At 42.1% G+C, this 27890-nt stretch overlaps 1 protein-coding gene across 2 annotated transcripts in view; it reads left to right on the top strand.

Moving 5' to 3' along the window:
* LRGUK (leucine rich repeats and guanylate kinase domain containing) overlaps positions 1–27890 on the top strand; it is a 108090-nt gene that overhangs the window by 62452 nt on the left and 17748 nt on the right. Inside the window, exons 16-19 of one of the 2 annotated variants that reach the window (XM_087860821.1) lie at positions 446–841; positions 13381–13520; positions 24790–24878; positions 26936–27058. In XM_087860821.1, the coding sequence (XP_087716947.1) occupies positions 446–841; positions 13381–13520; positions 24790–24878; positions 26936–27058 (748 nt within the window). Of the gene's footprint in view, positions 1–445; positions 3870–13380; positions 13521–24789; positions 24879–26935; positions 27059–27890 lie in introns of those variants that run through there. The other variant, XM_087860820.1, reaches the window with a different exon arrangement.

Genomic DNA, 27890 nt, shown 5'->3' with positions numbered 1-27890 from the left:
CAGTTTCTTGAAGGGGACTGTCATTAAACAAGTGGGACTTCCCCGGTCTTAGGTGTCCATCCTCTAGTTTCTACCATCAAAAGCAGCACTGACCTCTCTAAGCTGTGGAAATTTCAAATCTCATTCACTTAAAAATTGTTCTTGCCACACTCAGACATGGATGTACATTTTGGTTCTGTGAATAAGTCTCTGTATGATTATTTACTGAAGTTCATGGTTTCAGTTGACTAAGATTGTTTCACATTCTACTAAATAAGACAGTTTAGGCACCTAGTGTCCCCAAGGGGAAGGAGTGGTTACAGTTCTTCTCTGTGTGTAATTTTATTCTTTTCAAGGGCCTGTGTGCATCAGGAAAGGAAAAGGTATTTTTTTTGTTATTTCTAAAGTTACTTAGTTACATAGTATGTGTTAAGATGTTTTTTGCTAACTTCTTTTTATATTAAAGCAGGAGCTCCCTCTAGCAAGAAGACCCCCTCTGGGGTGCCAGCACACCTGGTCCCATCCCCAAGGCGCTTGGCGAAACTGCAAGCAGATGGCCAGATAACAGAGCATCTCTCTGGAATACAGATTCCTGCACCGGTCCCCGAACATCAGAACCTAGTCCCCTCCCAGAATCAAGAGCTGACTCAGGAGGGAGCAACCCATCAAGAACTTTCTCCCAGTAGCCATGTCAATGCTGAGCCTCCTCCACAGCCCAACTCATCAGCATTCGGTATTTCCCAGCAGGCCCAAGACTTATCCCCAAACCAGAAGGAAGGGGACGTTCAACTATCAGATCTTTCTTCAAAAATAATGACAGACCTCCCTGAAAATGAGTCCCAGACATCTGAGGCGAAAGCAGGTAAAATAGGGCAGCCTTCCACCGTTCCTTCCCAAGGGCCTTTTCAGCACCCTGACCCACCTCCAGCTCACAGCCCTCAGCCAGACCAGGATGAGGAATCAGGGGAGGCCAAGGTAACCTCCACTGGTCCTCCCCCATCTGAGGCTCCGCAGGAGTCTGGCCCAACATCCCTCAGCCCCCAGAGAACCCAAGATGAGGAAACTGAGTCAGCTGATCTGCCACCCAACAGTACCCACTTGGAGCCTCCAAGAGATCCTTCCCGCCCTAATGGGGCCAAAACACCGGGACCATCTCCAGAAGATTCTCAACAACCTCTAGAGGAGGGAACCCCCAAAGCCGAATTTGTTCGGGTTAGCACTCCTTACCCAGAATTGCCACATCCTCGGGATTCAACAGATCTCAAACAGACCCAGGACAGGAAAGACCCAATGACTTTGCTTCCCAGAAGTCGCCTGGCTCCCACCAGGCTGCCCCAGCCTCAAGTCCTCGCTCCACTCCAGAGTCGGAGGCCCACGCCCAAACTCCTCTCACCCAGCAAGGAGGAAGCTTTAGGAACAGCCTCAGATCAAACTGTGACTCCCTCCCCCAGACCTCCACTAGCTCAGGAAGGAGACCCCAGTAAACTTCCTCCCATCAGCCCTCCCCATTCCAAACCACCACAAAATCTGAGCCCCCATCTGGACCACAGTCCTCAGGAAGTCCAGGAAGAAAAGGTCAGGGAAGTGAAACTCCCTCTTATCAGTCCCCCCATCCAGGAGCCCATGCCACAGCCCGCCCCCGATCTGCCCCAGGAAGAGGAGGCTCAGGTGGTTAAGCTCCCACAAATTCCCACTCCCTTCTCTGAACAGCAGCTGCCTCAGAATACAGGGCCTCGCCATGATTCGAGGCCTGCAAAGGAAAGGCAAGCTCCAAAAGCAGGCCACTCCTCCAGCAAGAAGATTTCAGATATGCGGGCCTTACCCCAAAACCAAGAGCCGGTGCAGCAGACAGGAGCTAGGAAAAAAAAACTCCCTATCCAAAGAGAGACAACTAAAGGACCAGGGCATCTGAAAAAGGCACAGCCTAGAAGCCATCAAACAGCCTTGCAGCCAGAATCCCAGAGTAAGCTGACTCCCCCAAAGGTACCCGATCACCCTAACCTCAGCCCGCCTCAGAGTCCTCAGGGGAACCAGAGAAAAGTCCACGCACCAGAAATTCTTGAGCCACCCCACGCTGAGCCATTGCCTAAGGATCCCCAGTTACAAGAAGGGAAACAGGAAAAGGTACATTCTTCCAGAAAAAAGGCCCGTGCCAACCGTCCCTCAGATGACCTGGTTCAGAAGGTAGCTGTGTCCAAAAAAGGACCATCCTTGAAAAGAGAGAATTCTGGAAGATTGTCTCAAGAAAATAAAGCTACCCTCAGTGGCGATCACCCAACTCAGGAGGGTCAGCCCCTGCACAGGAGACCTCCCCAGAGTGAGGTGTCCTCTGCGGAGTCAAGACCAGATGATTCTGCTCCTAGGGAGCATCTGAGGAGAAGAGAAGAGGCTCATAAAAGGGGAAGATTTCAGAAGAGAGAGACTGCTTTGGATTCCCCAGAGCAGGTCTCCACCCAGCAGCCTGTCAGAGAGACCCAAGCCCGGAAGGGGACCAGTCAGAGCAGAGAGAGCTCTGTCCAAAGGGACAGTGCTTCCAGGCAGCAAGCCAGAGACAAACACAGCCGGAACCACGGCGGAGCGCCAAAAGCCAAAAGCTCTGCCACACCCCAGAATCAGGTGTCTGCTGAGGCGCGGGGCAGCTGGAAAGGAAGACTGCGAGCTAGGGGCAGTCAGAGCACCAAGGTTTAAGGCCCCCCTGGAGCACCGGGTCTTTAACATCTGTGCCCCTTGGAGGCAGTGCTGTCACAGAAAGGAAAGCGATGGCCAGGGCCCTATGAGTCTATATACCAGCTTCCTTCTGCCACCCCACGTAAGCATGGGGAGGGGTGGGCACCAGCCATTGGGTTCTTAGAAGGCAGCTAGTCTGTGCACATTCTTGTGGTTTGCCATTGTAGCCTGGAGGAGCAGCCCCTCGAGGGGGAGACACCAGCAAGCAGAGCTCCCGCTGCCAGCTCTAGAGCTGGTCTGAAAGATTGGTGTCAGCAGGGATCCTCTGTGTCTCGACTTGTATGTATTTTGTATGCGTTCGAAATCTGGCTGAAGCACTGTCACGTTGCCATTGTTTTTGTTGAATTCATTAGGAAAACTCACTTCTAGATGAGAAAATTCTCGCACACCTCTCGCCTTATCGAGGGATCCAGAAGGAGAACTCTGAGAAAGGAGCCTTTGCAGTTTCTGGGTCTTGGTCACTCCCACAAAGGTTCCAGACCCACAGTTAATTCATGGGAGTCTTTTGAAGGGCAGAGGATAAGTTCCTTGCACACGTGACGCTGTGATTGATGAGTGCTTGGGATTTGCGTTGGCACGTATGACCTGAAACTTACTTTTGCTCAAAATGTATTTCAAAGTGAATACCTTCCTTCTCTCTCTGAATAGGGGCCTAATGTAAATTAGCCCATGCCTTCATTTTGCCAAACCACCTGGCTGAACGAGTGAAAAGGCTTAGTGGGGAGAAGATTGAGGGGAATCAGTTTTCCTTTATCGATTCACGCCATCAGGATTTCCTTTGCTGGCAAGTTACCGGGGTCCAACCTGAGCCCGCTTCCGGGAATCTACAAGAAGGGAGTGGGCTATCTCCCACGCTCAAACTGTGGGGAGGGCAAAGGTGCAGCAGAGCCTCAGACAGGGGACCAGTTAGTGAACATAACCCAGACTCTCATCATCCCCAGTATCTTCTGTCATCAACTGGACTCTGGTCATTTCTCTGTTTCTTTCTCCATGGTGGCTCTTTCTCTTTGGTTCAGAGGGACTACATAGAAGTTTCTGCACATGGCAGGGAACATGGCCACCAATACCTCTCAAGTCTTAACATCTGGTTTTACATCTGGCAGTTGCCACTACTAGAAAGGGATTAATTTATATGTTCCTTAATCCTAAAATAAAAAAAAAAATTGGGGGAAAGATACTGATTGGCCTGGCTTGGGTCAAGTGCTCATTCTTAAACTAATCTACTCTGGCCAGGGACAGGATCCCATACACGTAACCATTGGGCCCCCTCCTCGAGTATACGGCGACCGCATTCCCGGAAGGCAGCAATTGTGAGCAAAGCAGCCAACCCAAGATTTGGCTCTTAAAAAGTTACAGGTATTTATTGAATGCTTACTATGTATATAGCAGTATCAGAAGCTGAGGACTAAATGCCTGTATAAATGGATTTTTATCATATACGAAAGGTATGCGTCCGTGAAATTGTATGTATGGCAAATGTTATTTCAAGTTCAGTAAAAGAAATGGACATTTTTAAAATCCAGGATGCAGGAATCCTCTTGTAAAATGAAGAGCCTATGTTATGCCAGTAATTACCCTTTGATTTATCTGGTTTGTCAAAGATGACGGTAATAAGGTGAATCTTTTTTAACACATCATAACTTTTATGGAGTTAGTTCAGTCATCCAGCTAGCAGCAATTGAGTGTCTCCTATGTGCCAGGCACTGTGCTGGTTGCTAGACGTACGTAGCGAGATGATGAGGACACGCCAGGAGCTCTCTCTTTTATCCAGGGAGCCCGGTAAGACAGTTCATTACCACACCATGTGACTGGGCAGCTGGAAGCCCTAGAGCACCCTGGGCCAGGTGTAACATCAAATAGGCAAACCCATTTACTAACTTTTCCAGAATGTCCTAAGGATACCAAGGAAGGGCACTGAATCCAGCCTGGGATAGGAGAATTGATCAGAAAACACTTCCAAGAGGAGGTCCTCTTTCAGCCAAGTCATCCAGGTTGCAACATCAGAATGATGGGAGAGAGGGAAGGTTTCTTCGAAGAGGGAACTGCATATACTGAAGTGCGGCAGTATGAGCAGACACAGCATTTCTTCTAAGGACCCAAATGTCAGGAGAGCCGTAGGTATCAGTAGATCCAAAGGGCGTTTTGTGCTGTGCTAACAATGAGTTTGGAAACTTGATCTTCTAACAATGGGGAGCCATTGAATAAATTTTTATTAGAGGTACGTGTCTAGAGTTGGTATGGAGGATGAATTTAAGGTAGTACAGGGGGTAGGAAGGATGGTTGGGAAGCTATTGCAATAGTCCTAGCAAGATGGTAAGGGCCTGAAATAAGGCACTGTGGCAGGAATGGACAGATTCAGAAAGCATCTGGATTGGACGCGGTGAGGGGGGAAGGACAGATGTGAAGGAAAGGAAGAAAATAAGGATAACCACCCCTTGTTTTATGAGCTGTGAATGGGGCATTTCAGAGGTGCCGATATCTCACTTAGGTGAGAACTTTAAAAAAATACTTGGTTTCCTCCTCTTTCAACTGGTTCTGAGGCTCCTTAAGGCATTCGGGGTTGCATTTTTATTAGGGCTTTAAAGGGAAGTAAGTAATCCGTTTGTTTGACTTAGAGGAAGCTCTCTCTCCCTTCCTGGGGGTTCGTGATGGTATAAAGTTTGTGTTTTGATAAAAATGTCCTAGGTTCAGTGCAACTGGGCAAAATTTTGTTTGTAGTCCAAGGAAGGGAGTAGCAAAGATCATTGACTCCTCTGTGGTGGGAGGATTTTACTGCTATTATTGATTTTCTCGGTGTAATAGGAACTTCTGCTGTTTAGCTTTATAAGAATTGTCATTTTCCATCTATGTTTACAAAGTTCATATCACTTCCATTTGCTGTATTCCTCAGCAAAGCGATCTTATGGGAAAGCAAAAAACATCGCAGGCTTTAGTCCCTCTATTAGCTAATATGATCTTTAGCTTTTTAAAGGAAGTCTGGCAGCTAGTATTGAAATCAACAGAGATAATAGTTCCACTGGGCATAAGAGCCTTCTTCAAATATTTAAAGAGCTAAATCGGTTATTTTCAAGCCTCAAAAGAGAATTGGACAAAGGACATGATCAGGTAATTCACAAAAGAGGAGAGAAAAATGACCAAAATATAGGTCAAAAAGGATTTAGCTTTCACTACTTCTATAAGCTAAAATGGATTAGATTGTGGGGGTACCAAACTGGCAAAGATGGAAAGCAAATTAATGCCTATTCTTGGTGAAGTTAAGGGTAAACACACTTTCTGTGCCATCATTGAGAAAGTAAGCTGGCACAACTTTTGGGGGGACAGTTGTACAATACTTGTCAGAGCCTTTAAACTTTGCCTATCTTTAACCTAGTAATTCTAATCTACGCTTATCACAAGTATTTGACATAGAAGGATGTTCCCATTAATATCTTTATAATAAAATCTGGAAATAATATAGCCAACCCAAGGGGGTTTTAAAAATAAGTTATGGAAAAGTTATGGTATAGCCATCTGCTAGAATGCTATGTTGCCATGACAATCACGTTGTAGAAGAATATAGGGAAGAGGAAAATATTTGTTACGTATTAAGGAGAAAACAGGCTAAGGAGGTAGAGCCAGTATGGTTCCAGTTGTGAGTTCTGGGTTGTCGGGTTATGAATAATTTTTCTCATTTATGCTTTTTAGTATTTTCCAAGTTTTCTACAACGGACCTGTGTTTATTTGGAAGAGGTTACATAGAATCAAATTCACATGTATGAAAATCTGTCCTGTGAAAGGGCAGCCTTATGCTCTATTTCAATTTGGCTTAGTGAGGAACTTTCTAAAAGTTGGAAGTCATGTACAAAGGAACAAACAGGCTCTGTACTGGGAATCTTACAAGAAGCCTCCGTATGCCGGGCGGTTAGTTGGGCTGGATAAAATTTAACGTTCCTTTTATGATATGACCCATTTATTACCGCTGGCTCTCCTGGCCTACTTATGAAGAATCCAGCAGTCTATTTTATTGAAAATAGAGCTCAGTACCAGAAAATCGCATCACTTCGGACTCATTAGAACAGTGACTTTCAAACTTGCAGACCCAAAATCCATAACAAGGAATACATTTTACAATATCATGACCTACACACAGACGCACGTAGGAGACAGAAATAGAAAACCACCTTACTACAGTGAGACACCCTGATGTTTTCTGTTCTGCTTAATCCTAATTTTTAAAAGTGCTGGTTATAACCTACTAAATGGGTTCCACAGTTGAGTTTGCAGCCTGCAGTTTGAAAACCCCTGCGCTGAGCTCTCTGGAGCTTTGCTCTGGTGCTGTTCCTAGAGGCCTGCTTACTGGATGTGTCCCTGCCCTGGCGGCTTCGTGTGAAATGCGATGGGTTGACATGATTTATGCTGAATTCCTTTCTGGGACAATAGTGAGGATCCGATGGATTGGCACTTATGCTCTTTGTCAGTATTAGGGCTCCAGAGAAGATATGTCTAAAATTCTTAGGCATAAAAATAAGTTCTTATGTAGAGGAAAAAAAAAACCACTTCGAAAAGTATCTTGATCTGTAGTGTTTTCAGCACTAAGTACTTAGCTGACTCGCTTTCCTTTTGCTCCATGACAACCCTGAAATCATCTTGTTAACATAAATATCCTCCAAATTCCACTTTCTATAATTACGCTATTCATATAGTGTCTAGCGCAATATGATCATAAAGGAATTTAATTAAGTGCTTAGTTCAATCTGAAAGACATAATTCTAGAAATCGCTTTTTTTTTTAATTGACCAGGCGTTCAGAAAAGAGGATAAGAAGAGCCTCACTATTTCTTTGTGTTGATGATAGGTAAATAATGTCAGACCAGCCAATCTTTCATCTCCGAGGTGATTACGAGAGTGCGGGCACGATTAGCAAAAGCCGGAGCTTTTTTTTTTTTTTTAAGTTTGTAACCTGAGAAATTCATAATTTCAAATAACACTAACAGTCAAAATAATCACTGGAAATTCCAGTACTAGTACAGTCTAGCTGTGTGACCTTGGGCAAGTTACAGAGTTCTCACGTAGAGACAATAACCTACCTCAAGATTACTGTGAGGAGTAAATGAGTTTGAGTCAATAAATTGAAAGACAGTGTCTGGCACACAGGAAGTGTGTATATGAGTGTTAGTGTAAGCAGCAAAAAAAAAAATTTAAACGTAGCATTTTATCATTAATTGGATTTAACAACTGTTCAAACTAGGTAGAAATATTTGGCAAATAGGATGGTCTTCTCTGAAAATCCTTTTAAAAGCTTTCACAACCTTGATCGAATTAAGGAGCTTAAACAGAATTAGAGTAATGTTGGAAGGAGTTGTGGCTGAACAACATGTTACTGAGTTCAAGAGATTGTTTCATGGGCATTCACGCGCGGCGTCGCGGCTTGGACGAGGGAGTTGGGGAAACGTCAGCTCTAGGGTTAATATGACGTTTACTTGTGATACACACACGAAAGGCTTGTCATGGCACCTGGCACATAGTACATGCTCAATAAATGCTAGCTATTGTTTTTACTATTGGTATTTCTTTATTGATAAAGTCAAAGCTATTTATAGTCTGCATTTCAAATTGTTTAGATAGTAAGTGCTGTCAAGTTCTTTAACTGAGAAATCGACTACCGGATAGTGGGCGTTCTGTTTTCCTTTTGCGGTGGGGAGAGACCAAGACCGACTTCTACAAGCTACCCAATTCTAAAGACGCTCAGTTTTCACAGAAAAGGAAAAGTGAAAAAAGACACCCCCCCCCCAAAGAAAAGTCTTTCCTAGAGGAATTGACCAATGAAGTAACATCTTTGAAAAAGCTGTTCTGGAAGGATGAGCCCTTAGGAAGCCCCTTGCGCTTGCCGGAGGTGGGAGTGTGGGATTGGGTGGAAGTCTCATCACCAGGCTCATTATCAAACATACTCTTTAAAGGAGAAGAAGGCTTTCATGTGTATCCAAACTCCCTGAACGTTTCTTTCCTATTTCTTGCTTCTCCGTTCTCTTGCCCAAGTGTTGTACATATGCAGATCTTATGTATCAAGTTTCCAGTCTTGAAATTTGCCTGTCCTATATCTTATCTCCTTCAAAGTGTCAATTAACTACTTCATGATAAACTCATCCATTAAAAAAAAAAAGAAGAAATTCAGGGTACTATTGTTATATGCTTTATTTTATTTTTAAGTTTATTTATGTATCTATTTTTAAATAAGCTCTACACCCAGTGTGGGGCTCGAACTCACAACCCTGAGATCAAGAGTTACATGTTCTACCGACTAAGCCAACCAGGCACCCCTGTTGTATGTTCTAATTAGGACATTCTAAGTGCAGGTACCAATATTGAGCCCATTAGTTCAGCTGTACTGAGAAGGTTTCAGTGTGAAGTTCAATGGAAAGAAACATTTTTTTTTGTGCCTCATTCTGTCTGTGTGAGAATATACATTCGCATGCTTTCCTTTGTCCTGATATAGACTCTGTTCTCTATTTAAGTAGCTGATTATTCCTTTGACTGAAAACTCAAGAATAGAGCACTTTACTGTTAGAGTGATTTAATAAGTGTATTCATTTTATCATGTATGACATGAACATTATTACTCTGTTTCCTTGGACTTGGTAGCTTTCCACTATGAAAGCTTATTTTGCTGTGGAAAATTGTTATGGATAATGTGTGAAATTTTAGTTGCTTTTTTTCCTTACTTGGAAGCACAGATAGACAAGACTTTCAAGATTTTATTCTGTCCTAGAGAAATAGGTTTTTGTAATAATACTTCCCAATGAACTGAGCTTTCCTTTAATTTTCCACTAAAATTATGTAATTCTCATTAAAAATAAATAAATACTGTATCACAGATTATTGCGTATTAATTTGGTTTTGGCCTTTTTTATGGTTACATATTTCAGTATTGGCTCCTTTACAGAGATTTTACAAGTATTTATTTTATATGTCTATGGGTTTAATCATGGCAGGGACAAATTACTCCCTTTAGCTAAAACAAACAAACAAACAAAACTATTACCTGAATAAACATGTGGGTGTTTTTTTAAACCCCATTTGAATGGGGGGAGAAAATGAACGATTCTGAAACCATCCGGTTATCTGAGAACTTTTGTTTGAAAATTAAAGCCTGTTTCCAAGTCATGTATTTCCAACTGGTTTTCAAAGAGAGACAAATTCCAGTTGATTCATTCTTTCCCCAGGGTTTTATTTAAATGTTAAAAAATGTATATTTACAAGTGTTTGGTCTCATAGTTTCGAACAGGAAAACGACTTGCTTGCTTTGCCATATAAATACTAAGCTTATAAATGTAGAAAAATTGGTTATTAAAGTAGGGATTTTTATTTCTCAAAATATTCACAGTCTGATTCCCAAATTCTAATTTTATTACTAGTTACTGACGTGACTCTGTGGCTGCGTGCCAGTAGTGTCAGATCAACATTTTGTATTTCCTCCTCTGTGCAGGAAGAGGCCTTGTTTTGTCCGTGTGATGGTATGCTAGTAAATACATGCTCAACGTGTTTTATTCTTAGGTACGTGGCTCGTACTGCATTTGTTACTTAGGCTGGATTATATGCTGCTGCTTTTAAAATGTTTTATGCAAATTATTTTAATTCACTTGACTGCAAAGGGATAGAAGTCGAAATAAAAGGTCTAAGCTACTTAGAATTAATTTGAGCTGTACTTCCCCTTGTTCCAGGTAATTCATTTATATTTTCTTGCATTTAATAATGATACTAATCCATAAAATAACTTTAAAATCTATCATGCATCATTAAATTCATTTGTGCTTCATTGTAGGTGTTTAAATAAATTTAACTAGCCTGTATACTGAAGAACTTGGTCGTTTTGTGGACTGTAATTTATATGTATTTTTTAATGTTGCCTCAAGGTTGTCTTTAGATACTTTGAATAAGATTATGTTAAGAAACTTTTTTTGCAGGGTATTATAACCGTGGTAATTGGGGCGCCTGGGTGGCACAGCGGTTAAACGCCTGCCTTCAGCTCAGGGCGTGATCCCGGCGATCCGGGATCAAGCCCCACATCAGGCTCTTCAGCTATGAGCCTGCTTCTTCCTCTCCCGCTCCCCCTGCTTGTGTTCCCTCTCTCGCTGGCTGTCTCTATCTCTGTCAAATAAATAAATAAAAAAAAAAATAATAACCGTGGTAATTGTATGTATATATGTATATTTTTTTTAATTGGGAAGCAGGATCCCTTGTCTGTTGATGTAGTAAGACATTAGAGACTGCTTTAAGAACTGTATGAAACTCTTCCTTATAGGAGTCCAAGGCATTAAAGTGGTGGCATTTCAAGGTAGTTTAATAGTAATGTAAACGCATTATCTTTACCCAAAATGTTTTATTGTTGAGAAACCATAAAGACATAAAATTGTTGGCGTTATACCTCCATTGTATCATCAGATTGAACTTGAGTTGTTCACACCATGGTGCAAATTGCTTATGTCTCAGAAAGGTAGAAAAAGGAACCCTGACACATAGACTGGAAATTTTTGTGGAAATTCTCTCAATGAATATAGCTTCTATTTCTTCAATTTTTCTCTTAACTTTTCTCAAATTCATCTCGTCTTTTTCACGATGCTCTCGGTTCTTAGAGTCCCATCAGGAGGACAAGCGTTCTCTCTCTTTTTCTTGAGCACAGGCTTCATCGTCTCCATCTCACCCCTTTCCCTCCTTGCTTCAGCCATGTCCATTCTTTACTGTAATTCAGTTAAGCGTGCTTCCGGGTCCTTCCACAAGGCACCTTCTTCTGCATGTTAATGCTTTTGTCCCAGATATTTGAAAGCTTTTCTTGTGATTTTAGTTGCCTGTCGGGATGTCATCCCCTTAGAGAGGACTCCTCTGGCCATCATGCCCTCTCTCGCTCTGTCCCCTTATCTGGCTTCCCGTTGCTTCAGTGCACATATCGCTGCCTACGGCATCTGATGTGTTGTCTGTCTGTCTCCATCATGAGAATGTGATTCCCACAGCTCAGGACTTTTTATCTACTGCCGTATCTCCAGCATCCAGAGCCCCGGCTGGCACATAGCAGGTGCTCAACAAGTATGGACTGAATGGCTTTTCCATCATGAAGATTTAACAAAGAAGGTTTCCACATGCGACTAACCCTAATTATCTCTGTGACTGTTACAACTGTTGTTACCTCAGTGCTCCTCAGATTGCTCTGTTGCCTGGAATTCTTCGGGTTTGGACTCGCTCATTTGTTGTATCTTCTGAGTCTCTGTCTCTCTCTCAAGGCAGGTGTCGGGTTGTAGAGCTTTAGACTTTCTGACATGATTAAATACTTTGACTTGCCTACAAGTTTTTTCCTAATCTTACTGGCCTGGGATTGCCACACAATCTGGTGGGAGTTTGGGTTCGGTTTCCATACCAGCACGCAACACAGGATCAGAGGCCCGATTTCCCACAGGTGTTTCCACCCTCAGTCCAGGCGAGACTCTGTGTCCAGGCACAGTTTCTCAGTCTGTGAGCTGAGATTTCCAGACCCTCCTCCCCCTTTGCGGCTTCTCACCTTATCAAAGAGCCCAGGGCTTCTGCATCAAGAACACAGGGCCTGGCCCCTCTCAGTCCAGAAACCTCAGCCCCCAGAAGCACTCGGACTTCTTGGCATCGATTCCCACTCTTCTGACTTGGAAACTTCACTCCCAGCACCTGGAAATTTTTCTTTCCTCGTTTCTCAGCTTTATGTATGCAAAACAAATTTCTATTATATATTATCTAGTGTTTTCTTGTCTTTGGGTGAGGAGAGCTTCCCATCTCTGCTCGGTCAGCCATATTGACTGGTGGGACATGTGGAAATCATTTATTTTGGCATTTTTAAATTTTTTATTTTAGCAGTTTTAAAGCAATATTCCTGAAAGCATTGATGGTTGTATATATCCAAAAGCACTTACTTACACCAGGGCTCTCTATGGCTGAGCAGTAATAGAAATTTAGATTCTTTATATTCTAGGTCTCTGGACATTCTAATGTTTTAAAGGAAACTTTCAGCATTATTTATGAATAAATTCTGTCAAACAGTGACCTCATCATCCATTCCATTATTTTTTTAAGTTTCTTCTCAGCATTGCATGTTTTATTTTCTTTCTAGCCTTTTAGGAGAATTTTGTCAAGCGGAAAGTAATTATCAGTGTGACTTTTAAGTATCTGGAAGGTATTGTATGTGCCAAGGTTTACTTTAGTTCTCTTTATAAGCCTGTGTTCATGAGCACCAAGTATATTCCCGGGACACATCTCCTAGGTGCTGTGGCCTGATTTTATTGTAATCAATAGTAATTATTACCTTGTTTTCTAAGACATACTTTTATTTTATTTTTTTAAAGAGTTTATTAGAGCACAAGTAGGCAGAATGTCAGGCAGAGCGGCAGGCAGAGGGAGAAGCAGGCTCCCCCCTGAGCAGGGAGCCCAATGCAGGGCTCGATCCCAGGACCCTGAGATCATGACCCGAGCCGAAGGCAGACACTTAACCAAATGAGCCACCCAGGCACCCCTAAAACATGTTTTTAATTATCTTACTCTCAAGTTGAAATGCACAGACTTTAAGGATTTCATTTGCTGTGTTTGGGACAGTCCAGGTACAAAGCATGTCCCTCACTTCAGAAAGTTCCCTTATCCTATTTCATGCCTGTTTTTTAGTAAACTTTGGTTTTTCCCCTACCAGGTATTAAGATCCTGCCACTGAAATCCGAAGAGCCTTCTAACAAGCTCTCCACTTTGAATTCGTGTGATTTCCTGGATTCTACAGACAGAAACTACTTTGTGAAATTATGGGCCAAACTTTCAGCCAAAAAAACCCCAGTGGTAAGGAGGGGGGGGAGGGGCGGAGCTGCAGCTGAGCCTCGCAGGGCTCAGACCGAAAGGGGATTTGGTATTTTGAGACTTAAGTTTTGCCAAAACTCTTCTTTGGTATAAGCTGATGACAAATTTTTAGCCTCTTTCTACGCCCGTAGGAATAGACGCGGGTTCTACAAAGAATATTCAGTGTAACTTTTGTGAGTAACTTCCCCGGTTACCCTTAGTCAAAACTCAGACACTTGGCTCCTTAGCAAGACTGCAAAAGGACTTAACAGACCTAAGGTGGTAAAATAGGTATTTCAAGAGAAAACTGGCTTTTTTGTTGGCGTAAAGCGTTGAGCGTCCTTGTGCTGAGCCTTCAAAGCGGGTCCACCCAGAGGTTCTGTTCTATAACTTCACAGCACTCAAGCCAGTCCTATGACTTGGTCCGCATCCAGTTCTTGGACCACCCAGAAAAATCGGTCTGTGCGAGCATACTGAGCGCAGAGTTGGCTCTGCATACAGATTAGGTTGTGCTCGTTTTCCCTTTGTAATGGTTTCATAGGATGATCTGGGAATATGAAGAGGCCTAACTCACGGCCACGGCCGTTGCCACAGATTCGACAGGACTTGCCTTTTGGTTGTTAGCTCCCAGTTGGTTGTTTCCTTAAGGCGAGGCTGCTGTCAGCACATAATCACGTCATGCTCTAAAGTCAGAACCGTAGGCAGTGGTCGAAAGAACCAGACTGGTGACTTCAGATGAAAAGCCTTGGGCTGCAGTATATCCAGGCATAGCTCTGCAATCTACTCGGATTAAGTCCTAGGATGCCAGGATTCAAGGTGCAAGAAACAGATGCCCGTTCAAGTGAGCTTAAGGAAGAGGTAGTTCCATAGAAGAAATGTAACGAGTGGACTCACAGTGCATCACGAACAGGGATGAAGTCGAGACCCACAGGAACTGCCAGGTGCCGGAATGAACGAGTGAGGTGATAGAGCTCCTCTCCCTTCCAGAGGCATCAAGGTCCTCTCCTCTCTGCTCCTAATTCTCGAGTGTTCTGTTGTCCTCTCTCTCCTGGCCAGCCTCCTCCACTCACACAGCCTTCCCTCCCGCATAATTTGAGCTCATTCTCATGCACGCCAGCCCTGACTCTCCATGGCCTCTTGGCTCTGTGCTCACAATTCCTGGCCACTTCTCTCTGTTTCTGTCATTCATATGGTGGGAGGCGAGAGTATCTAATTGGCCCAGCTGAACTTTTCAAGCCATTGCACAGAGATCATGTGAGACTGCTTGTCCGGGCACCTGTGGAAGGGCAAAAGGCATGGGTACAGATCAGGGCTCAGGAGGAACAGAGGGTGAGTGCGCTGTAAACATTTATAAATAATATGAATTTGTACCATGATACTTAAGCGCAGGAAACATCATATTGATTTATCCAAAATAAATCAATTCTGGAATTGTTGCCATCCACCAGGATCTGTGGGAAGTCAAATATCAGTCATGAGGAGTTGGGCTCACTCCCATTCTTTGGATCAAGTTCAAGAACGCTGAGGGCTACAGCATCCTGGAAGATTGGGGGAGAGCCCCTGGCCTCCAGACCACCACGGTTACCATGGAGATGCCCCTAGTCTAAGAGCCTGAGTTCCACTCTGAGCCAGTGGTGGTGGTATTCTCCATATCCTTTGCTACCAGTACCCTTGCCTAATACCGACCCCTATGGGGCTCCCTCTCCACGAGGAGCCTCTCAGCCTCTGTCTTTCCATCCTGGGAAACCTCAGTTCTTTACGGGTCAGTCTACCTCTTTCTCTCTATACTTGTTATCCTGTCCTTGGGTAGTATGGCGTTATGCTTGTTGGGGCTTCGACTTGCAAATATAGGTTCTTCTTTACGTCCTCAGGATATGGCATGTCCATAGCGTAAACTCCAGAACAAATCCTCAGCCACATATATTCCTTCATGATGAAGTCTGTGTCCTGACACCCAGAACCCCTCACATCCCACTTCTGCCGTCCTGCCGCACAACCTCACACACATCCCTCTGCCCGTTAGTGGGTATTCATGATTTATTTAAACAAGACCAATCTGAATTTTACCTGTTAGAGAACCTCCAGGCTTAATTAAGGACAGCTTTTGTCTGGTCAAGGGCACTCAGATATTTAGGAGCGAGAACAAAGGATAAGAGGAACAGAGATGAGGGGGAAAAAAACCCAGATACACACAATGTGTTCTTCGCTATAATTCATAACCAACATTTCAGTATAAGATTAATGAAGAGTTTGGAGAAACTGGAGAGGGAAGGGTATGATAAAAAGGCAGTGTGATGGTATCAGGGGCCACCTTGGTGGTGGTAGACAGGGAAGGGGCATGGGTATTGCAGGCCACTTGTGGTCAAAAAGTAGTCTCATGAATTTTCCCCAGGTCTCTCCTTCCCTGCAGTCACCTCCCTGAGACACTGTTCAGCCCCATGATCCAGGGCATCCATAGCCTTGTCTAGAACATCTCTTGGGTCCCCTGTTAGAGTGTTAGCAGTGACTGATCCCTGGTGGTAGCAATGCTCAAACTCCTTGCAGCCTTGAGGTTCTGGTGTCTTCACGGGTCAGCGCTCGTAGAGCTACAATGTAACGACAGTTTCACAGAGAGGCAGATCAAATCCCCCAACAACTAACAGATGCGTTCTTCAGAAATAGGGGCAAAACACTAAGCTGCTGCTGTCATATATGTGGGGTGGAGTGTGCGTGAGGTTATTTTTAGTGCCTCATTTCCTCTTAAAGATGATGGATTCAGTACTATTTTTAAATTTTAAGTACCTTTCAGATTTTAGGTTATTAACCTTTCACGTAGTTGTTAACAATGCAAAAATGAGCAACATGACAGCAGAAGCTTTAGAGAGACGTTATCATGTTATGTTAGAGAACACAAATAGCCTTTACACAACATTTGTAATTTGGAAAGGGCTTTCATGTAAATTATCTCGTGTACCTTTCACGGCAACCCTTTGGAGAAGATGTTATTTTGCTCATTTCACTTTTCCTAACATAAATTTCCATGTATTTTTGAAACCTTTTAGCAGATTGAAGAAAGGAATTGCAACTTCCTCTGTGGAAAACCTGTATCTTAAATTATTCCCCCCCAAAAAAGTAGAAATTTTTGTGCTTTTTTTGGTGTCTTCACTGTAGATTTCATGTATTTATGCTTACCTTTAGAAACTATCAAGAGAGCCATTTGACAGTAATGGATAGGTGGAAATTTCCATCATCTAGGCTTTTTGGGTTCTGTTTCTCTGGGGCGCCTTCCCACCTAGTTGAAGATGGTGTTCTTCCTCTCTGCTCAAATCTACCCCAAACTCCCTGTGCACGTGAGGTCTTTCTGTCTCATCCCTATAGTCAAATATCCCACCCTTTCCTTGTGCATAGTTTCTAACTACGTATGTCAAGATGTGATTACACAATTTAAGGTGGATTATCTATACAAATGTGAAAGACAAAGCAAGAATCCTTCTAGAAGATAATGTAAAGGAAGACTTTTATGACTTTGACGCAGGTATAGATTCCTTAAATGTAATACAAAAAGCACTAATGACACAGGAAAAGTTTAAAACATTGAGGAACATTAAAATTAGTAACTTATGTCAGTTTGAAAAAAAAACAGTATTAAAGAAGAAAAAAGCCACACAGAGGGGGATTGATATTTGCAATAAATGTAACTAACAAAATGCTTTTATTTAAAATATCTAAAGAAATTTTATAAATTATGAAGAAAAAAATAACTCCCAGAAAAACCTCTTTACAAAGGATAATATCCAGATGGCCAATAATCACGTGAAGAGATAGTCAACCTCGTTATCAGGAAATGCAAATTATAGCCACAGTGAGATACCGCTGTGCATACACTAGAAGCGCTAAAATTCTGAGCCGACTGTTAAGATGTGGAACGGTGGAAATTCTTATAAGACAACTGGTGGGAGGTTCAATTTGTACACTTTAGGAAATAGGTGGATGTTATCCATTAAAGTCGAGCATACACATAACTATGCCTCAACAGGGGGATTCCAATGGAATTGTGTGGCCATGTGCACCAAAAGGAATGTGCAAGAATGTTCGTAGTAGCCTTGTGTATGGTGGTCCTAAACTGGAAACTCAAGTGTCCACTAGCAGTAGACTGGCCAAGTAAAATTTTGAATACTCAACGTAGTGAAATATGTACAGTAATGAAAATGAACAAACTTTGCTCCGTGGACGTCTCTCTCCAACATTCCGTTGAACCGAAGAATTCCTGACTGTAAAGAATACACACTATATGATTCTATTAAATATAATTTAAAAATTGGCAATATTAAACCATATACTTAGGGATGTGTGTTTAGGTGATACAAGTATAACAAAGAAGTGGTTACCATATCAATCAGGAGAGTGCTTATCTCGGGAGAGGGAAGGAGGTGGTAAAGGTTGAAAAGGACACCAGGGTTGCTGGCACTTGAGGGTTTAGGAGGGCCCCTGGTGCGGAGGAATGAGCGCCATTTGTCTCTTCGTTAGCTGGACAAGCCTCCATGAGCTACTTAACCTCTCAGGTTGAGTAGAATTTCCTGCAGCTTGAAAAATCAAGGGCAGTCTCTAGGGTTTTAGTCCAAGGGTGACGCTGAAACCAAAACCAGACAGAGGTGCAATTTCATGATCAATCTGAAGGATTTGAAGAGAGTGAGGAATCCAGACCACAGCAGTAGACCACGTTAGGGTGAGAGCTTGCTAAGGGCTGAGACTTAGCTTCCTGTCCCCCTGGATATAAATCTGGGAAAAGGGAAATAATGAGCTACGGGAGGTGTGGCCGTGTGGGAAAGTAGTGTCCATACTCTGTGTGATAGTTTGTTAGAGGATGCGTTCATTCTGTCATTGCTAGTTTAGCAATCCTGGGAAGAGTCTTTGCTGTCATAGCCGTCCTGTCCATTCCCATATGCAGAAGGCTCCCCTTCCCTCCCCTTTCCTTCCCTAACTCTTTCCCTTCCTTTCTTCTCACTCATTCATCTTCCCTTCTTCTCACACATCTTGAATTTGTTGGAATTCCTACCATGTACAAGGATTAGATTTGCTTTTCAGTACATAATCAGGTATTTGCTTACTGAACCCTGTTCTGGACACTAGAACGAAGTGGAGCTGATCTCTGCCCTTATTGAATGGAATAGTCTGGTAGAGACGCCTCTGGTCTCCTCTCATCAGTGGATGAGGTCAGTGTATCTCTAGCCCTTCTACCACCACCTTCTTTCTTTGAGTAGATAATGGGCTAAAGGAACATAGCGATGTCCTCAGGGTTACCGACACCTAATATACCGACAGCTGTGTTTTGTTTCTCATCTTTGGGGTCACCGGGACCCATAAGTCTTGTCTCTGTTAGGAAGAAATGTCCAAGGGTATTATTCTTTGTTCTTCAAATCTGGAAAAACATCTGCTAACATCACTTTTCTTGCTTGTGACTCTAATAGTTTATCAATATTAAATGCTTTCCACAAATATGACCATAATTTAATAGGAGTATAAATAGTAATAAAATATTCCGTGTATTTCCTCATTCCTTGCTTATACAATCCTCGTTTGATTTCTTCTCTCTTCTTAGCTTAAATGGTACTTACTTTTCTGAACAACTCCAAGAGCTTATTAATCTGAACATCTCTGAAAGATTCCTGGAGAACTGTAAATATAATTTTGATCAGCCTTACCTGTTTGTCAGATATCACTATATTTTAGTTTCCCTTACTGGTAGCAACTCCCTTTTGCATGGTTGGCTCCCTGGAAGGCATGCATGAAGGCTATGATGGCTTAGTGAAGATTTTCTGCTCTGGAACTATGACTAGATCCTTGCTTTCCAGAAGAAGCTTGATTTTCAACCTTCACTTGAACTTCAGTTTTATCTGTTTCTTCAGCCAGGTCTTCTGGCTTCCTCAGAGGACACCCTCAGTCCTGGGGCAGACAGCTTACTGAAAGCCCATTCTCCAGAAAAATTGTTGAATGGCCGATTCATTCAAAGCCACTTTAGCAAATGTGTGTGTGTGTGTGTGTGTGTGTGTGTGTGTGTGTGTGTGTGTGTGAGAGAGAGAGAGAGAGATTAGTCTAGTCCATTCCCATGAAGTACATGAATGTGTGAAGGCCAGTGAGAAGGTGGATCTGTGGTGACAAAATATTGGGCACCTACATCCACTAAGCACCACTTCCTTTCAATACTGTGAGGACGCTCGGGGCGCCTGGGTGGCACAGCGGTTAGCCGTCTGCCTTCGGCTCAGGGCGTGATCCCGGCGTTATGGGATCGAGCCCCACATCAGGCTCCTCTGCTATGAGCCTGCTTCTTCCTCTCCCACTCCCCCTGCTTGTGTCCCCTCTCTCGCTGGCTGTCTCTCTCTCTGTCAAATAAATAAATAAAATCTTTAGAAAAAAAAAAATACTGTGAGGACGCTCAGCTCAGGGAGCTTGTCCAAGATCGCACAGCTTAGCGATGTCAATTTTGACTCCGAAAGAAAAGTGCTTTCTTCTACTCAGATGTATTTTTCAGGGCACAGCCTTCACCGGATTTATTAGCTGGCATGATACTCTAAAGAGATGCTCTTCTCATCTACCACCTGGCTACCAGGTGGCACAGATCATATAGGGTCTACCGTCTAAGTGCTTTTCTCAAGATAATGGTTTCCTATTCTCTGACAGTGACCAATGAATTTTTAAATATCATTTATGATCATTATGTTCTTGATTTGTGTGTATTGAATGGTATCTACCCACTGCATTTTTGTAACCTTATTGAAACTCAGTTGTCCTACCTTCGGCCAGTGAGAGCCTCTTCAGGGTGGCTCCTGTGTCAATATGACCCATGTCAACTTGAGTAGCTGTCTTGCTCTCTGTCTTTCACACTGAGCATCCTGATTCTGAAAGACATGGGAGATGACGGAAGTACAGTGTCACTAAACTCATGTGTTTTATTCAGATCGCGTACAGAAGAGTCTCTGAAAACAGTAACAATACCAGTACGACTAGTGCCCAGTAGAAACACAGAACAGTTAAAAATTTTGTTTGTACATGTTTTCCACCCACCCCCAGCCCAGATTATTTGTGATTGTGTTACTGCTACACTCTCAACCCATAGTCATATGCTCGCTCCCTTTTAACTCTCATTTTGTCTTAGTTCTCAAATATGTACATACTTGATGCTCATCATTAGGTCTCAGACCAACGTCTAGTAGTTTTGTTGTCTAGACATATTCTCTACCAGATCCAAGAAGGGCTACGGGGGCAGCATTTCCTGAGTTCTTGCCTGCTGATGACAGTCTGTCATACTTGAGACTCGAATTGCAGTTTTTGTGACCTATCCTGTTTGCTTGTTTTGGTTTCTTAATCAAGGGCTCTGTTGTTTGCCTGTTGGGTCTTCTTTGTCCATCTAAAATATTTGTCATTGTCTCTCGAATTTTGTTACCTCTTTCTTTCTTTTTGAGTTTAAAAAATTTCCTCCATTCACTTTCTGTTCCCCTGAAGGCGTTATTTATTGATTTTATTCACTCTTCTCTTCCTTCTGGCTTAGTTTTCATTTCTGAAGTGACTTTTTTCCCCCTTGTATTTCTAATTCTTTCCTGAGTTCTGTCACCTCACTTAGGAGTTTTAAAAATTGTAATTTATTGGGGTGCCTGAGTGGCTCAGTTGGTCAAGCATCCAACTCTTGATTTCAGCTCAGGTCATGATTTCAGGGTTGTGAGATCGAGCCCCCCTGTGGGGCTCTGCACTAGGCATGGAGCCTGCTTGAGATTCTCTCCGTCTCTCTCTGCTCCTCCCCCAACTCATGTGCTCTCTCCCTCTGGAAAAAAAAATTGTAATTTATTTGTTCCTTAATGCTTTGTGCTATTTCCTTGATGTCTTTGGTTAATTTTGAAATAGTAGATGACAGATTTTATCTGTTTTATGAGCACAGTTTCGCTGTGTGTAAAGGAGTTATTCTCCTTTTTCTCTTCTTAAAAAATAATAGCTTTGGGATTTTACTAGGAAATTTCTCATTTTTATGTGAAATTAGTTTTTTCAAACTTTTATAAGGAAGCATGGTTCTTTTGAATTGTATTGAAATATACAGCAGTTTTCTTTTGGGGGTTTCCGGGCTGTTCCCCTCCACCGCTTTGGTCTAGACTTTCTCTTTGTCTCTGTTGACTCTGTCCTAATTAATTCTGATTCCACTCCCACCAGCTTTTCTTTAGTGTGGGGCCCTGTCTTAGAGGAGAGCCACAGTGGGTCAGTTTCAGAACTTACTGTGGACCCCTTATTCTTACCCACTCTTGGGGTAGGAACAAGTCCCCCTGGATTCCTGTTGGGTGCTTGTGGTGCCCAATTATGCTGCTTTTCTTCCCAATGAGTACTTTTTAACTATGCTGAGGTTCTCCTGTTCTCAGGTCTGTTAGTCCCCCTGTTGCTTCCTTTGCCTTCCTCTCACATACACACCGGTGCCGTGTGGTGGTGTCACTATTATCACCTGTATTTTAGGATTTGAGGGGATATCTGTTCACCTAGTTTTCTTGGTGATGTTTCGATATGTTTTTTATTTTGCTATTTGCTTGCTCGAACTATTTTTGTGTGGGAATTCTGAAAGACCCAGACTACGCTTTCACGATTACTGTCATCTTCCCAGTCATGATATAATTGAAATCAAGGACCAATATAGAAAAAAATAAAGATGCTTGGTATCATCAGCTTCCTAATTTTGGTCAGTCTGATGTGTGAAAGGGGTTATCTCATCATCAGCTTAAGTTGTCTGTTCCCTGATGAGTAATGCATGTGAGCATCTTCTCATATGTTTCTCGGACATTTGGGTTATTTCTTCTGCAAACTGCTTGTGAACATCCTTTATCCATTTATCAGTTGTCTTTTTTCTACTGACTTATAGCTGCGTGTTATGTATTATGTTTACTGATCCTTTGCACCTGTCTTCTCCCAGTATGTCACCTGAACTTTGTGTGGGGGAATATGGCACCCTCATACCTCCTGCAAGCACAGGTACTCTGGAGAGCAATTTGGTTATCTAAGAAACCGAATACACATTAACTCGTTCATTAGCCAGCAGTTCCGTCTCTGGGCTTATACTCTAAAGAAGCTCCAGCGTGTGTGCAATCGGGGATTTGTGCAGCAAACTCAATGCAGTTATGTGTAAAAGCAAAAACCTGTAAACAATCGATGTGTCCATCCATAGAGACAAAAATAAATTGATATATTCATGAAGAATTTTTATTATTTTATTTTTTTTAAAGATTTTATTTATTTATTTGACAGAGATAGAGACAGCCAGCGAGAGAGGGAACACAAGCAGGGGGAGCGGGAGAGGAAGAAGCAGGCTCATAGTGGAAGAGCCTGATGTGGGGCTCGATCCCATAACGCCGGGATCACGCCCTGAGCCGAAGGCAGGCGCTTAACCGCTGTGCCACCCAGGCGCCCCCATGAAGAATTTTTAAATGATGAATTAGACATGCATAAAACCATCTAAATGTTTCTCAAATGCTGAATGACAAAACTCAGAGGCAAATGATTAAAACGAAAAAAAGTGGCATATAGTAAAATCACAATAGAAAATAGATGTACTGCTATCTAGTAATTGAGGAAAAATAACAACACATTACCCTGAGAGTGGATAGGACAGCAGAGTTCATCAATATATAGTAGTTTTGTAGTAATATGAAATAATTTAGGTGTATTTATGGAGTTATTTAAACAGTTTTAAATGATGAGATTTAAATAGAGTTTCTTTCTTCCTTTCTTGTCCCATTACAGACCCCATCCCTCCAGCCTGACAGATATTTTCTCCTTGTCCTGCTTAGACACAATCACAGAGCTAACGGTCAGGAACACGGTTAAATGGTCTTGGCGACCAAATAGACACCCGAGAGCCTGTGTTCAGTGAGTTTACATATTAGCTCTCGTGTGTCATGGTGTCTAAGGAACAATTTCAAAAGCTTGACCCAGAATCTCCCAAGGTAGCAACCGTTGACAGCAAATTCTATTCCAGATCATACATTATTCACGCTTTATATCATCTCCCCAGATTTACACTGTTGTACATTAAAGATTGAGCTCCCGCTCATGCTCAGGTGTGTGTGCTGTATACAGGGGAACACAGGAGTGACCGAAGGGGCTTCTGGTCTCCAGGATGCCGCTTGTTTCCCAGGATGTTCACTGCGCCAACCTTGGCGTCACCACAGAGCAGAGCCCCTCCTGCGGATTGGTTCTGTAATGCAAAAATGTCTCTAGAATCACATCAACTTAACCTCTAAAAATTGATTCTTGAAAAATTTCCCCGAAACACATGCAACCACTTGAAACTATGCTAGCTCCCAAGGCTAAGACAAGTGGTCAGCTGGGGTTGTGGGCTCACAACCGTAGCTTCGTGTGTGTTCTTCCCCTGGCATACTTGTTTGTCGTCATTTCTTATGTGGTTTTAACTGAATATCAACTCATAGACGAACCTGGTAGTGACATTAAAATCAAAAGAGGTTTATTTCAGATTCAATTACTGCAAGCAAAGATTGCTGTTTAAATAAATGTTATTATAAATCCCTTTATAAATGAGTCTTTTAGGTAAAAAAAATAAGCACTTGCTGATTTATCTTTTCTGTAAACTGAGAATTTTTTATGTCAGCTTTGCTTAAAGGGAGGAAATGCAGCACTTGGACAGTTGCTAAACAGATCGCACTTCTTTACATAACCAGTGAATAGACACACATTGTACTCTTTATAAAGCAGCATGTGCTATGTTGGTTTTTTCTCTGTCTTTTTAAATCCCCTTTTGCCACCAGATTATAAACCTTTCGAAGGCAGTGTCTGTGTCTTTTATGTCTTTGTAACCCCATCAAATGTTTACTAAGTATGTAGTGATGGTGACATGCTGGTGAAAAGTGGGAGATATTTCCGAGTCGTACCGAAACATTGTTGGATATAATCAATCAGTTGACTACTCTGTGTGCAAAGATCTGGGAAGACAAAAAGACAATAATATATATCCTTGAGAGAGAATCTCACTGGAAAGATAAAAAATATATATAAACATTAATAAGGAATTGCCACATTATTTAGATGTCAAAGTTGACGTATTAAATTGTGGTCTTCATAAAAATATTTCATTTACGAAGTTTTTTTTTCTTTCCACTAAACCAATACCAGTTGTTTTTTTAGGCCTTTCCCCCATTTTTCTTTCCACATATTTAGCAATCTCTAATAAGAAGGTAATGATTATAGCTGCTTTCACCATCGGGCATATTTTTAACATCAGTATAATTTTCTGATCATATTTCTTGCCTAGGAAAGAGATTCTCTAGAGAGACAATATGAGACAGCCCGGCAGGCCTTGATGGGAAGGATACCTCCTCATCACACACTCCTGTTTCAAAGGTAGTGATAAATCACATTTATTTAAACCTGGGTATCTTTAGATTGATTCTCTAGTATCCAGATATACCAAACGAATCCTAAATCATCGACGTAGACAGGGACCTCTGTGCTAAAGTGGACCCAGTGACTCAATAGTAAACCTAGTTCTCGAAGTTGTATTTTCCTTTCATTTATATATATTTTTAAAAGATACAATGTGTTCATAGCTACTAGAAACTGGTGGCTTTTTTTTTTTTTTGCATTCTTTGAAGACTATGAAGAATGATATTTCTGGTGGAATTTGAATATATATATATCAGCCTTCACCAAAGCTGTTCATGACTGAAGGTTAACAATATCCTATTGAATATCTTGCTCTTGTCTGTCATGACTTTCAAAACAATAGTAATTAATTATGTGCAGAGTCATTTTTTTTAATGCCTCTTTTCCATCTTGAACTGTAAATTCCATGAGGGTGGGAATCGTATCTTTATTAATCTATGAATTCTCTATTCTTAATATGAAAGGTTTTATTCCTTTTGCATAGTAAAGGTTTCGTGATGTTAGTGGCTATAATAATTACTGTACTATTAATTATTGCTTATCGAGAGGCACATTTAGGCTTTAATATTTACTCAAGATGAACAGCTAGGTCATACGATAGCTATAGAATGTTTGCATTTTATTTTCTCATTAATGTTACAGGCTTTGATATTCTGAATTCTCTTTCCTATGTCACATTTTAGAAAATTTGAGCAATAAAGTGAAGTCCCTGTTTTCAGGAAGTAAGAACATGACAAGACCTTAATTATAGCATTTTAAAAAGCTTTTTAGAATGCAGTGATTCAAGGAAGCAGAATAAAGAACCCATTTAAATTTTTTTTTCAATTTCAGTTCTTTTTATTGTCTGTAATTTTAAGCTATCTGTTGAAAATCTTCAACCAATTTAAATGAAACCAAGTTTTGTCTATTTGTTACCTATCCAAAAAGTGTGATGAATTTTGTCCATATTGATAGGCTATCTTTGGTTAGTCTGATTCAGAAGATAGGCTGTGGTATCCAAAGAATTCTGAAGGGCCAGGAAGGTGATGGCCGGGAGGTAGGCAGTGTCTTCCACAGCAGCAGAGCTGGGGTCTGTGTGACCTCCGACCAGCAGCAGAGCCAGGCTTGTTAAAACGCTGGCGACAGAGAAACGAAGCAGTTTTAAATATGATCTCCAAATGGGTCATACCAGGACAGATAGATGCTTCGAATTTGCATGCATTTATATGCGATTGGGCGACTTTGCACACAGCAGCTCTATTCAGCAGGTCTGAGGTGAATAGCAACAGGATTTCTTTCACTAAAACGGTTAACCATTCTTCCAAGTCACTCTGGGGAAACAGGCTAGTAGAAATGAAAAAAGAATATTTTACACCGGAGTTCAGTTGAGAATATATTAGAATTTTTAGAATTATTTTATTCTGGTATCATTTCAAAGCATTGGATTAGAAACAAAATTCAAAAATATTTCAATTTTTATAGCGGTGGATATTTTGCTGGACTCACATAACAAATGGACTAGGGTTTATAATAGAATACATGCTAATCAGCGGGAAGATAATTTGCCTGTATTAGCGACTTAATGGAGAAGGAAGATTCAAAACAATACAAATTCGCCTAATCTACAACTTAAAATGTAATAATGCTAGTGTTTTAAGACAAGCTCTGGAGTAAATGTTTGAGGGGATATATTACATTATTCCAAATAGATTTTATTGGCATTTACACTTACGTGGGTACATCGGTCAGTATTTAGGTATTACCTGTGTATATGCTTGGTATCATTACAAAGCTCTTTGTTTGTTTTTTTTTTTAAGATTTTATTTATTTATTTGACAGAGATAGAGACAGCCAGCGAGAGAGGGAACACAAGCAGGGGGAGTGGGAGAGGAAGAAGCAGGCTCATAGCGGAGGAGCCTGATGTGGGGCCCGATCCCATAACGCCAGGATCACGCCCTGAGCTGAAGGCAGACGCTTAACCACTGTGCCACCCAGGCGCCCACAAAGCTCTTTGTTTTTTGTTTTTCTGATTTCAGGGGTCCAGTGCCAGCACCTATTATCAATGGTCTACATAATTTTGCAGCTTTAGAACTACAGAAAAGTTTTGAGCTTTGTGAAGATTATTTTAAAGCTCCCATTGGACTGTATTCTGAGAAGAGGTGAGTTGAGTTTTGTTGAATAAAGTCAGTTATTTTCTGCTGATTAGTTAAGATCACGGCACTCCTCCCTAAGCTTCAGAGAAATCCTAAAACTGGGGAACGGGGTCCCACCTTCCACCATGGAATTTGAAGGGAGTAGATCCTGGCCCTCTAGGGAGGACACAGGCATATAGCCTGGGTTCATACAATTAAAGTCTTCTCTCTGGGATTTTGAGTCTTGAGGGGGTGACACAAGGACGCAAGGGCAGTTAGAGATTGATCAAGAAACCGGTAGTGGAAGATCAAGAATCCATTGTGGAGAGTAAGCAGTGCTGATCTCCCAGTCTCTTCCCATATTGAGACTTGGCTGTGTTCTTGGCACCTAGCTTACCTTGGTTCCTGCCCAGTCTTCAGGTCTGATTCTTCAGTTTTCCATTAGTCTATAATCTACACAATACCTTTTCAGTAACTCCCTTTCGGGTATTAAAATGAGCCAGAGCTGGTGTTTGTAATCTGCAATTAACATCTCTGATTAGCATAGCGCTGTGTTTCTAAATGTTTACCGTCTGGTGTCTAATATACAAAAGGGCATTTCAGGGTTCCAGTGCTTACTATGTCAAAGTGTGGTTCCAAAGCTGAGTATGTGTTAAGCTGAAGACCACACACAGACCACAGCTGGCACTCCGCCACTGAACTTAGTGCTTGGCCCTTGCAGGCAGTCTACTACATTCCGTTTCTGCTTGCGCTGTGTTTCCTTCTACAGTTGACCACCCCTCCATACACAGGTCTTGAATCCAAACTTCCCAAGCACAGATCTGCCTGGTCGGGTCAATGACCATCTACGAGGGGTGCC

This window comes from Ursus americanus, chromosome 3, assembly GCF_024610735.1.
Source record: "Ursus americanus isolate L20-20 chromosome 3, mUrsAme1.1.p, whole genome shotgun sequence".
Lineage (NCBI taxonomy): Eukaryota > Metazoa > Chordata > Mammalia > Carnivora > Ursidae > Ursus > Ursus americanus.
This window is presented reverse-complemented; position numbering and strand designations above follow the sequence as displayed.